This window comes from Petromyzon marinus, chromosome 24 (genome assembly GCF_048934315.1).
Source record: "Petromyzon marinus isolate PM22_M1 ecotype Great Lakes invasive population chromosome 24, UKy_Petmar_22M1.pri1.0, whole genome shotgun sequence".
Classification (NCBI taxonomy): domain Eukaryota; kingdom Metazoa; phylum Chordata; class Hyperoartia; order Petromyzontiformes; family Petromyzontidae; genus Petromyzon; species Petromyzon marinus.
This window is the reverse complement of record NC_133690.1, coordinates 14,881,684-14,898,579: the sequence shown is the minus strand read 5'-3', so window position 1 is coordinate 14,898,579 and position 16,896 is coordinate 14,881,684. Positions and strand designations below refer to the sequence as shown.

The following is a 16,896-nucleotide window of genomic DNA, read 5'->3' as shown; positions in this document are numbered from 1 at the left end:
GGCCCTGAATGTCGCTGCATTGAGTGTTGAGTGGGGTACCTGGACAAATATTCCATTCTTTCCTGAAGGCCATGATACACTTAGGGGCATTTGTAAGTGGTGCCTGTCTGTGGAAATCGACACTGCAACACATTTACCACGAGCCACCTATGTGCATTTGGTATGGGAATGGAATAAAGTGGTGGGAAGTCTGTCCAGTCAAAAAAACTGAGTTCATTGAAAACCGTTAACACAATGCAACACAATTTGTATTTAATAGTATCTAGATGTGATCCAGACACTGCACAGAAGCAGTTAGAATATTTATTTTGTAGATGGAGGCAGTCATAGGCAGAAAACAAGGTACTGAGCCTGGCTAAAGGGGGAGGGAATTCATTGCATGACAATTGAACGATTTATTTTATTATGAAATGTATCCAAATCAAGTGCAGAACTACATTTTACGTGATGGGTTTTTAGTTTTCGTCTACTCGTTGGTGACCAGGCTGAGACAATCAACTTGGGAACCTGGTTTAATCACAGGCATCTGGCTGCCTGTATTCAAACCCCCGGATCTCAGGATTGCCAGCTCAGCGCTCTGACCTCTGAGCCACCCGACCATCTCATGAATACATATTGTCAGGGAATAGAACCGTATTTGATTTTTCCACCGCCTTCTGCAAGGCTGGCTGCATGTTTTCCCCCGTGGTCACGTGGATTTTTCTCCGGGTCCGCCGGTTTTCCCTCCACATTTAGAAACCTGCGTTTAGAGAAATTGGCTGCTGTACATTTCCACATGACAAGCCACTTCGTTGAGCTATCATGTGTGGCCAGATCGCTTCTGAAAAAAGCTATATAGCTCAGTGAGCCTTACCTGGTACAATAAAATTGGTTTAGTTTAGACTTAAGCTCTGTGCGCTGACTGCATTTATAAGAGCCATCTCCCGCCTGTGAGGATTGTAACATGCTTGTAACGTGCAGACAAATGTATTCCCGTGCAGCCAAGGGAATCGATTAATCACACGGTTTGGGACGCATGGGGTCCCTATGCATCTGGTGTGAGTGGCTCTGTGCCAAGCCAGAAGCGTAATGCTCCCAAAATAACACGCACCCTACAGCCCCCTTTGTAATTGTCGGCCTTTGAGTAACGGCCGTGCCGCGTCACCTGACAGATTGTCCCTGAGAAATTTACATAACCAATTCATGTAATTTAATGACCAAGTAAGATTATATGGTTAAAATATGGCTTCTATTTTTTTTAATAGACTTAAGATTCATATATAAGGCATTTTTATGATGATGGTTATGCGTGTATATATGTTGAACTTATTTTGCACCATACGTAGCCAACCGTGCTAATCACCGACTCTCAAGATTTCACTGACTCAAGATTTTGCCAGGATGGGTTTTTAATTTCGATGTTTAGCAAATGCCATCCATGAGCGTTGTCCTTGTGGTAGGAAACCAGAGAACCCGAATAAAACTCACGACGCACATGGGGGAGGTAACAGTACCGCCACCTCCAGACCTCCTCCTAGCCACAAACCTACCACACCTGGCAAGCCCCGGTCGTCACCCATTCGCATATTAACACAACTCAAACCTGCTCCGCTTCTGAGATCTGATGAGATCAGGTGTCTTCAGGCAAATAATCAAAAAGAACCTTCCAGATTTTCTGGGCTCAGAGGTGGCCATGAAATGTCAGCACAGAAAAGGAATTGATGAATCCATCTGTGCTGAACATTGGGTGCTTGAGTGATACGTTTTCTCTTTGTACTCCTGTTTCCTCCACAAGGAATATATTATATCATGGAATTGACCAAACATCCAAATGCACTAGCCTCCTGAATAAATTATTGTGACTTTGAAGCTCTATTTTTGATAAAGAAGATTGTAATATTTCTATGAAGCTTGAACCTGAATCACGACTTTACTACTGAATAAATTATTGTGCCTTTGAAGCTCTTTTCTTGATAAAGAAGAGTTTTATTATTTCTATGAAGCTTGAACCTGATTCACGACTTTAGTTAGCATCAGTGGTGAGTGGAATTTAACCTGGTTCTGAGCTCTCTCCCTTTATAAACCTGTAGTAATCACCATCGTGCCATATGGTAAAACTGGTCGTGAGGAGGCCTTCACCCGACAGTGGATGGATGCAGGGCTGTATATTGTTATTACTATTATATATTATTACAATTGTATATATATTGTATACAAACTTTCTGTTAAGAAAAGTCAGAGGACTTTGGCAAGACACATTGCTAGACGCGATGATAGGCGCCGGATAATGTATAAACGGCGACAGCCAAGGGGACGGAACAAATTCAAAAGCACGGAGCGGTGAAGTCAGCTTGTGTACAAATGCCAGGTGGATATTTGCACCGCAGGATTCTGAGAGATGATGACGGCTTAAGGAGGCCTTCAACCAGTGGTGGATTTATCATGGCTTCTGTTTATGATTACGATGCTGATCTAAATATTACCTACCTTTAATTATATGATACCATATTACAGTATTGTGCTATTTATGTGCTTAATATGGAGGATCGAGTGTCATTAAATAAGGTGAAATAACTTTAGTATTGCTGGCTTTGGTTGCTTGTTCCTTTGCAGGCAGTTAGTCACGGTCAATGAGCCAAAGAACATGCTGGCTAGTAGGTCTGCTCATGCACTGCAACAACAATGTTAAAGAGGTTCATGATGTGTGACTAATTCGTGCCATCTTTTACACATAAAGGGTGGAAGCGTGATAATGTCTTTACTGCGGGGCACTCCTGCTTTTCATTTAATGCACCTTATGCGGCAAAATATGTCATAAATCTGCGATTGTGTAATGGGGATTTTTACTAATGCTTCGTGCCGTACGTATGTATAGATATACAAATGTACTGTGTATGTCTTTAAAAATGTAAATTAAGAAAAACATCCATCACAATAAGAAAAACACATATACGTGTGTGTTCTTTTGAATAGCTGCTAGTGACCGGATTCGTCTTTGCCTCAGTTCTATTGCCTTTAGTGTGACAGTCCATGGGAGGCAAAGTAATTGATGCTGATGGGTATCATATACAGTAACACCTTGGATTGCGAGCATAATTCGTTCCGGAAACGTGCTTGTAATCCAAAGCACTCGTATATCAAAGCACTCGTATATCAGTTGTGATCACGTGATGCTCGGCAGACAAAGCGTATACGTACTACTCGTATTGCAAGACCCTCGCTCGTTTATCAAATTAATATTTATTTAAACATTTTGCTCGTCTTGCAAAACACTCGCAGACCAAATTACTTGCAATCCAAGGTTTTACTGTAATTTGTAAATGGTCAGCATGAGACCTAAAGAGATGGACAACTTTTTGGCTGGCCCCACTCTTTCAGTGAAGCCATTCAACCTCTGGCCTACAATTTTTGCAAACCCCAATTTGAACGTTGAGTTTTTAAATTCCTCTGGTTATGATCATGGACGTTACTATATTTGTGGCAAATATCAGATTTTTTATACCTATCTGGAACATCATTATAATTTACATCACTCAGACAATCAGAGAGATATACATTGATATTGGATATAGTAATAGCGTACAGCCCTTTGTCAGACAACTCCCTGGAGCAGACAACTCTCACACCACGTGGGTCGTGGACGTTGTTTGACCATACTGGCCAAGCTGGGCAGTGTTTGCTCGGGAAGGGAGGTGCCCAAATTATATTCCCTACCATTGGAGAACTGATGTTTGTATATGGAGATCGTAACTAATGTGCATATACGTTCTGTAAACATGCAACTACTGTATGTCGATCTACATTCTGTAGATAGCCAGAAACATGCATCAGCATTCAATGTGTTCATATATATACTGCACAAACATAGCACGGATGTCATTCGATTAGCACGGTTGGCTGCGTACGGCGCGAAAGAAGTTCAACATAGATCCATCAATAAAAAGCACTGCCTTGACACACAGACGGACGCGTGGCACAGCACGTTACGCAACACGCACCGGGTCAGACTGAAGTGTTGCAAAATAATAAATGAAACAGTCGACGATTTTACGTCTTTTTTTTTGCCTGTAAAACAATATGCTTTCGTCTGACATTGATGCATGGCCGAGATGGGATAATCCCTGCAGCTCTGTTCGCTTAAATTATTCCCGGGCGACCCCGTAATCCCGGCAAGACACTTCGTGCCGCGCCTAACTATTCCCATCTCGGCCAGCGACCCTCGCGCGCCGTAATTCGCAATCAGGATGCAGGAAGGGGGTGCTCCAAATTTGCGCCGTGCAGATGGGCGAAGCGCCGTTGCTCCAATATTCGCCCCGGACTTAATGAATAAATCCCAAACCACCCCTCCCCTCCCTGCCCAACAGCGGTTAATCCATTATCCAATTAATGTTTAATATCGCGCTGCTCGATGCGGCGAGAGCCAGCTGAGTGAGCGGGGTTGATGTGCAAAGCCATTGCCCGTTGTCAGAGGAGGGCTGGCGTCCACGCTTTTTATTACACGCTTTCTTTTAACTCACTCTGTCTGTTGTTGTCGTTGTTGTATCCTCAAATCTTGTAACTCAATTGTAACCCACTTCCCAATGTGGTATCGACTGCAAACTTGGTATACTTATGTCATACTGATGACAATACTATATTCTATCATAAAAAAATATATATTTTAAAAATATTGTTTTTTTTTATATGTTATGTTTCGGCTTGGGTCTAATTGTCCACGCTCAACTGACGTTGGCTGTAATTGGCCACGGTCCGTCCCTTACGTTGTGGCAAGCTTCGGGGCCACTTCCTGGAGTCGTGGAGTTCTGCCATTACTAGTACATTTCATAAAAGCGTGTTTTTTTTTAAGTTGATTTAAATATTACTTTTATCTGACCACGTTGTGGGGGGTGAGAGGATGGGAGCTATTTCAATGCGTTGCGGAGATGCACTCGGCAAATGTGCCTCTACATCACGCACCTCCGCATTAGTTCCCATTTGAGGGTACATTTTGCAGCAAAGTATGACTTTTTATTTTTCGTTCAGTCGTTCCCGAGTGTCCGACAAATTATTTTAATTGCACTAGATCGCAGTATTATTGCAGACCTCCGAAACTAGATTGGACAGATAGGACTGTTTGAACCATTTGTAGTTTTTTTATTCTTACACAAAAATATATTTGTGTAATCAGCCAGATGAATTACACATTGATACAGTATAACATCGCATATCCGACTTAACTGAGGACTTCGGTACCGCTGAATCTGTGAAAGTCAGATTTGTGAACACCATCAAACATAATTACAGGGGTTTTTTTGGGTTAAATCGCGTAAATATATACATGTGTCGTTAAACCCACCACCACCCGACACAGACAGTTAATAAGGTTTATCACGTAAACAGAACATGAATGTTGTGGCTTTGCTCTCCAACACACCGGTGCTGTACTAGTGACGAATTGGCACGTTCTGTTTACGTGACAAACCTTACTAGTAGGCTGTGTCGGGTGGTGGCGGGTTTAACGACACAATTATATATTTAAGCGATCTAAGCCAACCGCCCCCCCCCCTGTATTATGGATGATATTAGTCGCCAAAGCCTATGTGTTAAACCATCATCAAATTTACGGCTACATCAGGTCAGGGCGGATGTCTTTGCAATTCCCCATGAGACACAAGTTGTGTTTGTTCTGATTTATATTTGCTTGTTGGCTGTTATTTGTTTTATTTGTTTTGCTTTTGGTCATTTTGGTAACCCCCAGGTTTTTGTCACTTGCGAACGAGACTCATCCTGGTCTGTGAGTTGACGCCTCTGATGAAACAAAAACAAAGCGGAAATTCCATTCATTTGTGACACACGTGTGTATGTTGATCTTCTTTCCCACCATATGTAGCCAGTCGTGATAATCGACCGCTAATCGATTAGCGCTCGGCGCATCGAGCACAACGCCAACAGCTGCACGTGTTAAGATACGGGCGTGTGAAAACTAACGCTCATCATTGAACTAAAAACTATTTAAACTTTTTTTTATTTGACCAAGTAAGGCCGACTGAGCCTACAGAGCTCTTTTGCAGAAGCGACCTGGCCACAAATGAGAGCTCAACGAAGTGGCTTATCACGTGGGCATTTAAAGCAGCCAAATACCCTGAACGCACTTTGATTCTAAATGTGGAGGGAAACGTCAGAGGACCTGGGGATGAAGCCACGCGACCACGGGGGAGAGAGACACGCAAGCTCCAAATATACAGCAGGCTCTCCTGTATACCAGGCGAGGTGTTTAACATCTCACCACCACAAAGGGACCGTCCACAAATGACGTCACGCGATTTTTAACCACCCCCCCCTTCGTCACACGGCGTCACAAAAAGTCAGACCCCCCCCCTCAAATATGACGTCACAAAGCTCTGCCCCCCCCCCCAAAAAATATAAAACATGCTTCAAATCGCTTTAAACTATTGTCATTGTAGTGCGTATTAATGTGCCGCTGCACTCTGATGTTGTAGGAGAAAACATTTATTAAAAAGTCTATTTAATTAAGTAGAACGTGTTGTCTATATTTATTTAAAGTTGCGCATTTTTATCTGACGTCACATTTCTCAAACCACCCCCCCCTCGTCACACATCGTCACAAATGTCTGACCCCCCCCCCCTCCCAGGTGCGTGACGTCATTTATGGACGGCCCCAAACAGCAAAACCAAACCTTAATGAGCTCGGTCGCGTTCTTGAAGGAGCTCCCAGAAACGTAGAGCGAAACGTCGTACCTTGCGCCGAACAAACACGTGGCATAAACGCGCGCGACAGTGTCACACGCGACCGTGTTTAAAATGATTGAATTCTTGAGATGCCGTGGGCAGCTAACCTCAAGTAATGCATCGAACGGCGATTCGAACCGTTGCTGGAGACACATCCCAAGCCATTCCGCATGGGTTGCTTGTTTAAAATAAAAAAATCAGCGTTCGTGTATTTTCTAGACTTCATTAAATATTACGGGCAGAATCCAGGTGGACAGGGAATCCCGCACACGTAACCATAACAACTAACTGCATTATGCATGCGAAACTGCCTGCAATTTAAGTGAATTCCAGCAGCATTCTCTCCCGTTGTGTACACTATTTTATCAAAAGAATGTATAACGTAAGTTATGAGCAATATTTCAAGTTATAAACAAATTTACAAGGACATATATATATATTTTAAATATAGTGCTGTAAGTCATTTAATCCATTAGATTTGTATCATACACATGTACAGCCCGTGAAGGATATTCTGACCATGTACAGCCCATGAGCGATATTTGGCCATACTTCACCATGCTGGTCAGTGCGGATTGAAGCCGAGGTGGGGTATAGAACTAAAATACATTGTTTTGCTGTACTGCCCTCAAACTGCCCACAACACCTATCACAGCCATTGACAAACATTGTATATGGAAAACAGTGACGCTGCTTGCATACGTACCGCGTTTATCGACCCTTTCCTGCCATCCACGTACTGTAACGCTATGCCATCTCCTCTAATCGGTGTGACATATTGTTATTATCAAAGCCCCTTTTGTCGGTAAGAGGAGTCACCCTGCATCCGTCTCCTGGAAGAGAGCACGGCGTTTGTGTTTTTTTTTGGGTTCAATTAGGGTGGTACGAAGGGGTAGGTCGGAATGGATATCCGCATCGATCCACCTATGCAGGCATCTGCATGTTCAGCAGAGGGGTTGGCCGGATTTTGCGTCTGCTGTGGAGGGCGAGGCCCGGCCAGATGCCTGCTTGTGTCATCCACATTGTAGCTGGTCTGGGTCGTTTGTGCCGGGGATTCACCGGGGGTAACCGCTCGACCAGGTGGAATTGGTGGAGGTCAGGATATGGGCAAGACTGAAGGTTTGGGTGGAGTTGTTGGAGGTTAGGCGATAGGCAGGACTGGGGGTTTAGTGTGGAGTTTGTGGTCAGGGTCTTGGCAGGACTGTGGGATTGGGTGTATTTGGTTGAAGTCAGAATTAGACCAAAGATTTTACATTGGACTACAACATAGTTGATAGTCAGAGGCAGAAGTGGCTTTCCGCTTTGTGGGGAGTCCACACCAGCGGTGAGTCCATGCCGGTGGCTCTGTGAGTGATCTAGTCCGTCTGGGATTCCTCAACGTTCTGTTTTTACTTGTTTGTCCTTCAGTTGACTTCGTCACTTTGTGATATATGGAGCTCCCATTTTGACGATATCTAATCCATAATCAATCATTTAAAATCAGGGGTCGATGAGACACACTTATTCCCCACATGTGGGGTGTATCTTACATTCTTCAGGGTCTTGTTATCTAGACAATATTGTATCCTTACATGGATCCCCCTACACATCGACATGTCCACCACTCTTGTGTTTGTCAATTGTGCTAAAAAGATCTTCATGCCAGATAAGCGCTTGTCTTGTGTCGATGCCCAAAGTCCAGTGCACATCGCAGACAAATAATATGGACAAGAAGTAGACCGCTTGTAATGTCACAGTCCTCATTTAAATTTTATGCAAACAGTGTTAAGCTCTGACATATTGATGGCACATTTGCAATGATGCATCACCTTGCCGCGCTGTTGAGTAATGCGCAATATCGATGTGTTGTAATAAATTATGCTCCTTTGTAGTTTGCATCAATGCATCTCCTTGTATGACGTCAACACTGTAATTTCGGCGATATGTTTTTTTCTTCCTCGCTGGGTATACAGGAGGTCGTGGGTTCGATCCTGGACCCTGACGATGCCAGTTGTATATTTGCAGTTTGCATGTTGGCTCTCTCCCTGTGGTGGCCATGGGGATATTTCTCAGGGTCCTCTGGTTTCTCCAGGATAAATAAATATTCTGATTCTGTTTTTTTCTTCCACATTTAGAAGCACGCATTTATATTATTTGGCTGCTACTACAAATTCACACATGTGATGATATAACCCAGTGGGGTAAGCCATCACGTGTGGCCCGGTCACCTCTGAAAAATAACTAATATCTCAGTGGGCTTTACCTGGTACAGTATATAAAAGCGTTTCTGTTTTGGCAGATATTGCGGAAGAGTTCATCGAGCCCATGTTCATCTTCTACCGCAGCATGGGAGATCTCAACGCGACGGAGACAGAGTACGCTTTGTTAACGGCGACCGCCATTCTTTCAGCAGGTACTGTAAAAAAAGACAAAGACAAAGATCCCCCGTATAGACTTATCAGACTGTAGAGGCAAGTGCTGTTAGCGAGCACCTATGAAGGCCGGAACGCTAGATGAGGTGGGTGGCCAGCACCACGCCCGACCACCTTTGTCTCCCCAGTGGTGATGTTTACACACCGCACCAGGTACTCATTTTAGGCTGAGTCGACCTAGGGGAGGCCCAGGACCGGTTCAGACACTCGTCACTGGTGTTGGCCGTGAGCGGGAATCGAACCCGGGTCGCCGGGTTCATAGCGCAGCGTAGCGCTAACCGCTACACCGCCGTACAGGTACTATACGCACGCACGCACAAACACGCAGTGTGCAGCACATGGCACAAGCAAACGAAGAAAAATCTTCGTGCCCCAAGCAGCTCGATGAGGCCCGTATTCATTGATAGAAATAATGATGCACCAGATATCAGTTTACATTCAGATGCTAACAAATATAACAGTGAAATTGACATGAGACGTTAATTAGTATATATCGTATATTTTTACGTATGTTGAACCTCTTTTGCACCATACGTAGCCAAACCATGCTAATCAAAGGTTTGGCGATCACTTTGTGTGTAATGAGTGCAACCGTATAATGTAAAATCACATTTACATTTTGTTTCCAGCCCTCTTCTCTCATCCCACAACCTTACCGGCTCTTGTCTCTCTCTCATTTCACTACATCTGTCTCGTCTGTATCTCTATTCTCTTGTCTCCTTTAACATCCATCCCTCGTCCATATTTATATCATCTTGCTACATCTCTGTGTCCTGTCTATATCTCGCCTGTCATCTCACTTGGAGTTCATGAATTAAAAGGGAGACACACAATGTCTGCTTTTGGCCACCAATGTGCCAGCACTCCCACAGGGTGCACAAGCCCCTTTCTTGTGTGCCTCTACACGTACGGACCCAGTTGTGAATCCACGGCTTATTGATCCCACTCCAACGGAGTGGGATCAATAAGCATGGCAAGGAATATTATTCAAGAAATGAGCAAAGCGCCGGGCAGATAAAAACACAGCGAGATGACACAATGGGGCGAGCAACTGGTGCATCTGCCAGTCATATCAGTCAGTCAACGCATAACACTTGAGGTGGCCGGCTTTCTCACTGGTCAGAGCGCTGTGCTGGTGCCTCCAGGTAAGCACCTGTAGTTCACTGTTTCTCAGGTGTAATGAGCTAATGGCCACTAATGATCGCAGGCAGAAAAATAATCAATATTAATTTATATTTCCACTTACTTAATTCCGACAGTGAGAATGGAAAAAGTCAGTTTCACTTTTGTGAAACAAACATTTCTCGCGAGCACAGGTGTGAAAGGAGTGCAGAACTCTGGCGCGGCTAAGAGAGCACTTGGAGGGCTCTCAGACGTACTCTGATGCGTTTTCGGGATGCACCGCATGTTGTTCGGCATGACGTCCGACATTTCGCTCCACGTTCTGGGAGCTATACAGCAGCGCCACCGCAAAAGCCGACGCAGCAGTATGATCTCAAAAAAAAGACCTCAATGATATCACCTTCCACAGTCCGCTCCGCAAACACTAGGCCGTGCCCTTCTCCATGGGGGAATTCAAAACGTGCGCCGCCCTTCGTATCTTGACACGACGCCGAGAGCAGCCGTTCTAGATTAGAGTCGGCGTGGATCTTTCCTGTCGACCGAATGATGCCAATAAAAGAAGAAAAACCTTCCATTACCCCACAGATCGACCGTACGTGCGCGGCCACCACCTCGTCGAGTCACTGCAGGAGCCTCTGCTGGACATCCTCTACAAGCTGTCCAAGCAGCAACACCGGCAGGACCCCCAGCACTTTGCCCGCCTCGTGGGCAAGCTCACCGAGCTGCGGACGCTCAACCACAATCACTCGGAGGTGCTCATGTCCTGGCGCCTGCAGGACCAGAAGCTGACTCCGCTGCTCTGCGAGATCTGGGACATCCAGTGACGCCAGCTGCTCAGGATCCACTCAGTCGCTCGTTTGTATCCCCCTCATCTTCTTCATCCGCCGAGTGTTTTTTTTTTCCCCTCTCCAGAATTTCGTCTTCCGCATTTGGCTTACATGTATATTTAATACGTTTTGTATTGAAGTGTGACGATGTGGGGTCGTCACGTGTGCACGGTGCGGCGTGAATGTACGACTGCGATTTTGGTGACACGCGCTAGACAGTGGAAGCCATGATCGCTCTGCGTTATTGAAGGCGCTCACGTTATTTGATACAATGCCACTCTTTTATGGTCACGGCAGCAATAATTCTTCAGACATGCCGTTGAATTATTTACGACTCGGAAATTAACTATCCAAACAGAATTTTATTTTTACAAAGTTTGTTGTGGGTTAAAAAAAAACATTTTTATTCCCCATTACCTCGCAAAATATTTTAAATCCCTTTCGATTCATTGAGGCAGAATATTGTACACATTTTGTGAAATATATTTGATCGGTTCAGGCTGTAATTGAACCAATAGCTGGATCAGGAGAATCTCCAAGGGTCCCATTGTCTTCCGTGTGTGGCAGCGCACACCGCACACTCAATTATTCTTCATTTGCCCTGCTGTGGTCAAACTGTCACCTCACAGTGCCCCCCCCCCCCCCCTGCTGAATTGTTTTGCTTACACACAGGAAAAAGAGCAATAAAATAGCGGTATGTGGGACTGTCTTCTTTAAGTGTGATGCAATTTTTACCAATTATATCTCACCCATCCGAATTGTACAGAATACTGTAACATGAATTGGATTTATATGCTTCAGGGCCTAAATACGACGTCATTCTCAAAGCACTATAAGGAAATAATTGGCATGTGTATTTTTTGATGGAAAGATACAGTCGCAGTCAAGGGCAGAGGGCGGGGGGATGGAAATGAAGGTTTTGAGTCTGGACTTGAACAGGGCCAGGGAGTTCACAGCAGAGATGTCGGGAGACAAACATTTCCACACCATGCGGGCAGCAAAAGAGAATTAGCAACTGCCCACTGATTGAAGGTTGATAACCTCACGAAGATGCCAGCCACACGACCCTCACCGTCGTTATGGAGTTGGCCCAACATTGTAGATGCATGATTTTTCTGGAAAAATAAATAAAAGTATCGCGGTTCAGTGAGGCTTTGCCGAGTAAACAACATTATTGCCCATCAATGCCCTAACATTTGTTACTGCCGTGACCTACCAACCACAAACCGTTACCAACCGTACGCAACTTTCACAGTGCGTCGAGCCTGGCACAGATCCGGTGGGTTTCACATCCACATTCAAGCAAATGGCAGTTGCTGCTGATGTTTTTGTTCCTATTTTATACCATATCGTTTATAGATGTAACAAAAAGTGGCGTTGATAATGTTACAAGTCAAATGTAGGTGTTATTTTGTTGTCATAATTAAAATGGTACCTTATGCTACCCTTGTTCGATTGTATAGCTTTCCAATGTAGTTAAGGTTGCATACACATATCTGGTGAACCAGTAAAAATATTAATACTAAAACATTGCATATTTTGGCTTATCCATGTTTATCTACTTTTTAAACTACTTAAACACCTACATGATTTTTATTGGTGTGTTGTAAATATCAAATACCTGATTTCTATCGTAAAAAAATGGCCAAAACTGATCGTTTTTGGAGATATGCCCCATTGTTGCTGAAAGAGACATTACATTAGCACGTTTGGCAATGTGTCTTGATGATCATCTGTTAAGGTGACAATCTGGTTCAATCTGTATAGCTAAGTCACGTCAGTAGGTAGGTTAAAAGAGATAAGGGTGCGGCTCTGCCATGACTATACTCGCTGACGCTGTTGCCGGGCAGGACTGCCTCCACACGAGGGAGCGCGAGAGAGTCCCTCTAGAGCAGCGAGAGAGTCCCTCTAGAGCAGCGAGAGAGTCCCTCTAGAGCAGCGAGAGAGTCCCTCTAGAGCAGCGAGAGAGTCCCTCTAGAGCAGCGTTCTTCACTGCAAGGCCGGCGGGGCCACTGGTGGCTCCTGGTGGCCTTTAGTGCGGCCCCTAACGTGCAGCCCCCGACAATACACAACACGTGACAACAGCCCTTGCAGGCGGTGTGGCGGCCCTCACACCGATGAGTTCTTATTGTCGAAAGTGCCCCCCCCCACCCCTCTGAAAATTTGTGAAGAACACCGTTCTAGAAGGCGTTTGGCCTACTCTTCCACGATGGCCAGTTATCTTGGAAGAGGTGGGGGGTAATCACACTTTACCCTACCGCACATGTGGTGTACCCATTATTACTCTTGGGTGGACAGAGGTAGGGCTTTCAATAAATGTACCACATTGTTTCACCTGCCGGGCTAGGAGATTGAACCGGCGGCCTATGGATTGCAAGCCCAGCCATGGTAACCATGACACCACGGCAGCATCCCAAGTAGGTAGGTCGGTGCCCTTTATAGTCAACCAAATGGTAGCCCGTGAAGACCATAGGTCTGTTTTCCCAGGGTGACCCAATTACTCTTGAAATCTTACTCATGACTCTAAAGCAATGTCACAAGTTTTTTTTGTTTATTCATCATCCATATCCCTTGTACCCTGATCTTTTCAAAGCAGGGCAATGATTAAGCAGTGTGAAAATTCACATCCTTGGCAGTGCCAGCAGAGTTGCAAACACATGCGGATTCGTTTTTTTGTAAGGAAAGTAGTTTATTACTGGACTTTTTTTCAAGTCCCCCAAATATATTGACGAGCAGAGCTTTCCCTCTAGAATTTAAATAATGCTTTTTTGCGGCCAATAACTACATCAATGTCAAATGGACATTGCGACATTAGTCTGTTGCAAGCAGTTTTCAATGGACACAAAGTCGTAATTTAACGTACTTTGATTTAAAACTTTCATGACTGCAGGGATTCATATTATTTGTTCTTTAGGTAAAGTCACGTAGAAGGGAAACAATAAAATAATACAAATATAAAATTGCTTTATATTTGTATTATTTTATGGTTTCCCTTCTACGTGACATTACCGAAGGAACCAAGAATATTAACGTATTTTGTCAATCCACTGCATTCAATCATGAGGTTTGTTTGACCATACTTCACCATGCTGGTCAATGCGGTTTGGTTAAAAAGGGGAACCGGGACCGGTTTGGAAATCACTCGCCACTCATGTTAACCCTGGTTGGGAATTTAACTCTGGTGAAATTAAATACATCTGCAAATAATTTGTCAGTGAAATTGGTAACGTGGAAGTCTTGAGAGTCGTGAAAAGTGACACGTTCTCGGAGTGTAAACTTTAAAATGTAAGTTTTCAGATGAGTCATGAAAAAACTTACGACGTCTTTTGAACTATTCTGCTATAAGAAATATAGTTTCCAAATGTGCACGATACATACCTATGAGCTGTGTGTTTTATATCAAATGTATAATTATGGAGTCCTATTATTTTTTGAACACTGTAATATATATTTTATTACCCTATTTTTTAATATAAGTGCAATTACTTGATTGATATGTAATCGCAGTGTGTTGTTTTTACCGTATTAAATTAACAGCGAGTAAGGATCTTTCATTTAATTAACTTACTCTTCTAAGTTACTTTTGTTATGACGTCCGCATCCCTTGAGCAGAATACCTGAGCCACTTCCACTAATTTACAATTACAAAATTGAAACACATTTTGAAGGAGACCAATTTCAAAGTTCACCAGCTTAACAATTTTTTCTACTGGCCTTACAATTGCTGTACCACTGCTGGCAATCTGCATGAATCTGTATGGTTACAATCCTGCAGGCGTAAACCTTACTCTTTAGCACCCAGATGTAAAAAAAAAAAGTTAAAAGTGCAGCCCTACAATTGCTTGCTCATGTGACTGCTGGTAAAATGCCCCCCGCTGGACGGTATTCTGACTTGCACTATCATGCTGGCCAGACATCTTGGAACAAGTGGTCGTACACCCACACTTTACCCCACCACATGCAGCCTGCCGATTGACGAATGGGTATATTGGTTCATACTGCTGGGTGGACAGAGGCAGCGGGGTTCAAAAAAGCCCATTGTTTCAGCTGCCACATAAGGAGAATGAACCGGTGACCTCTGGATTGCAAACCTCGTATGCAAACTATTACGCCACTGCAGATTCCCTCATGTATTTGCTATCTAATCCTGTACAACCATTTTAAAATTCACAAGCAAGCTCTACTTATGGCCTTCGATTGCTCCATGAGTGTGCGTTGTTATGGCGTTCATATGGTGTCACTTTAATTGGGAGCATTTCAGAGAATGTAAATTATTCCTCATGAGTACTGTTGGCCCGCGTACATTGGCCACTATTTCAATATTCTCATTTCACACATTATTTCGGATTTTATTTCCCAACAATTCATTATATTCTCTTTCCATAACAGTGCACAAATTGTCCTTGCAGAAGTTCAGCATTGGCAGTGAAGAATATTTCTGAGTGTGTAAAGAGCTCCCCATGCCCTTATGCCAGACACTTTACTGACCTTATAACCAATTTCTCTTGAGGCCCAAGAGCCAATCCTGCTTCACTTGGAAACATTACAGCATGTGCTGATCAATGGGCCACGACTGTATCTCCCTACGTTATAAGGGCATTATTTGATGGAGATGGCATTAGCTTTCACGGTTAACATGGAAGAAAACATCCAGGGTGTTTCAGTTATGCCCATAACGCCTCTCCACGTGACTCATGGCTTTTGATCTAAATATGCAACCAAATACTATATCACGTAATGTAGGTCTATGGACTGGCATGAAATAATTGTCACAATGTGTCCAGCTACTCTTTTGAGGTGTACGTCGTAGGTATGTGCAGAAGGACAAGCAGGTGGTGCAGATGGTTGAGGCAGACAGGCGAGCAGATGGAAAGGAAAACATCGCAGGCGTGATTACTTGCTCTTCCTCGCCTTGGGGTGAGAGATAATTAAATTTCCTTTTCTAAATTTATGTTAATCGATAAGTCTCGGAAACTAGTCCATCGCCCAAACGCCCGTCGTCAACCTCCCACCTGCTTGTATTGATCAAATGCAATTGTCTGTGGAGCGCATTCGATCTCCTCACGAGAGGTTTGCAGGGTTCGTTGTACCTGTTCGCTTGTCTATGATCGCGCAATATTCATAACATCGTCTTTGCATCGCTGCCGTAAACATCAGCCCTTTTGTCGAACACGACTCAAATTAAGTATCAGTAAAAGGCAGTGTACGGCAAACTACCCGTAGTACATTGACAAGTCTAGCAGCCTCCTCCACCACCTACCATGCAGAACTGGCTATCCTTACACCAATAGAACAAGGGCTGTATTCTCATTTCATCCATTCAAAACACGTGCACATTTCCTGGTAATGGCATTCTCGTGAGAATGAATGTTCGTGGACACTTAGGCTGCTGATGCAACATTTCAAGCATTTGCAACAAAATAAAGGAATATGCCTCTCCTTGTGGTTGCTATGCCAGTCAATTCAACAAATGCGTTTTTTTGTTTTGAGTGTGCGGCTTGATATTGAACTATAAAAGTGTATTCCTCATTACCTGGTACTTGCGTGCAAGATCCCAGGCGCAATACATATCCACTGATATTGCAAATAAAGCACCGTGATTGCACCAGTAGGCTTCTAGTGCGCAACACAGTAGCAGATCCTGCTAGAGATATTTTGAACTGTGTAGTTGAAGCCATCAAATGAGCATTTTTCAGGGCATTCTCTTGTAAAAAAAGGTCACTGTGGTACGGAAAATATTGCTATATTTACTGCATACGTATTGCTCAATTGCTGTTGAGAAAAACTGTTTTTTGTGATTGCTCCAAATAAATGGCATGCTTTTATAA

General features: G+C 43.9%; 1 protein-coding gene across 4 annotated transcripts in view; it reads left to right on the top strand.

Annotated features, from left to right (window-relative positions):
* LOC116945589 (bile acid receptor-like) overlaps positions 1 to 16,896 on the top strand; it is a 92,490-nt gene extending 75,594 nt beyond the window's left edge. For all 4 annotated transcript variants that reach the window (XM_076069429.1, XM_032960047.2, XM_032960049.2 and 1 more), the window contains 2 exons: positions 8,987 to 9,100; positions 10,827 to 16,896. In XM_076069429.1, the coding sequence (XP_075925544.1) occupies positions 8,987 to 9,100; positions 10,827 to 11,065 (353 nt within the window). In that variant the 3' untranslated portion in view covers positions 11,066 to 16,896. The remainder of the gene's footprint in view (positions 1 to 8,986; positions 9,101 to 10,826) is intronic.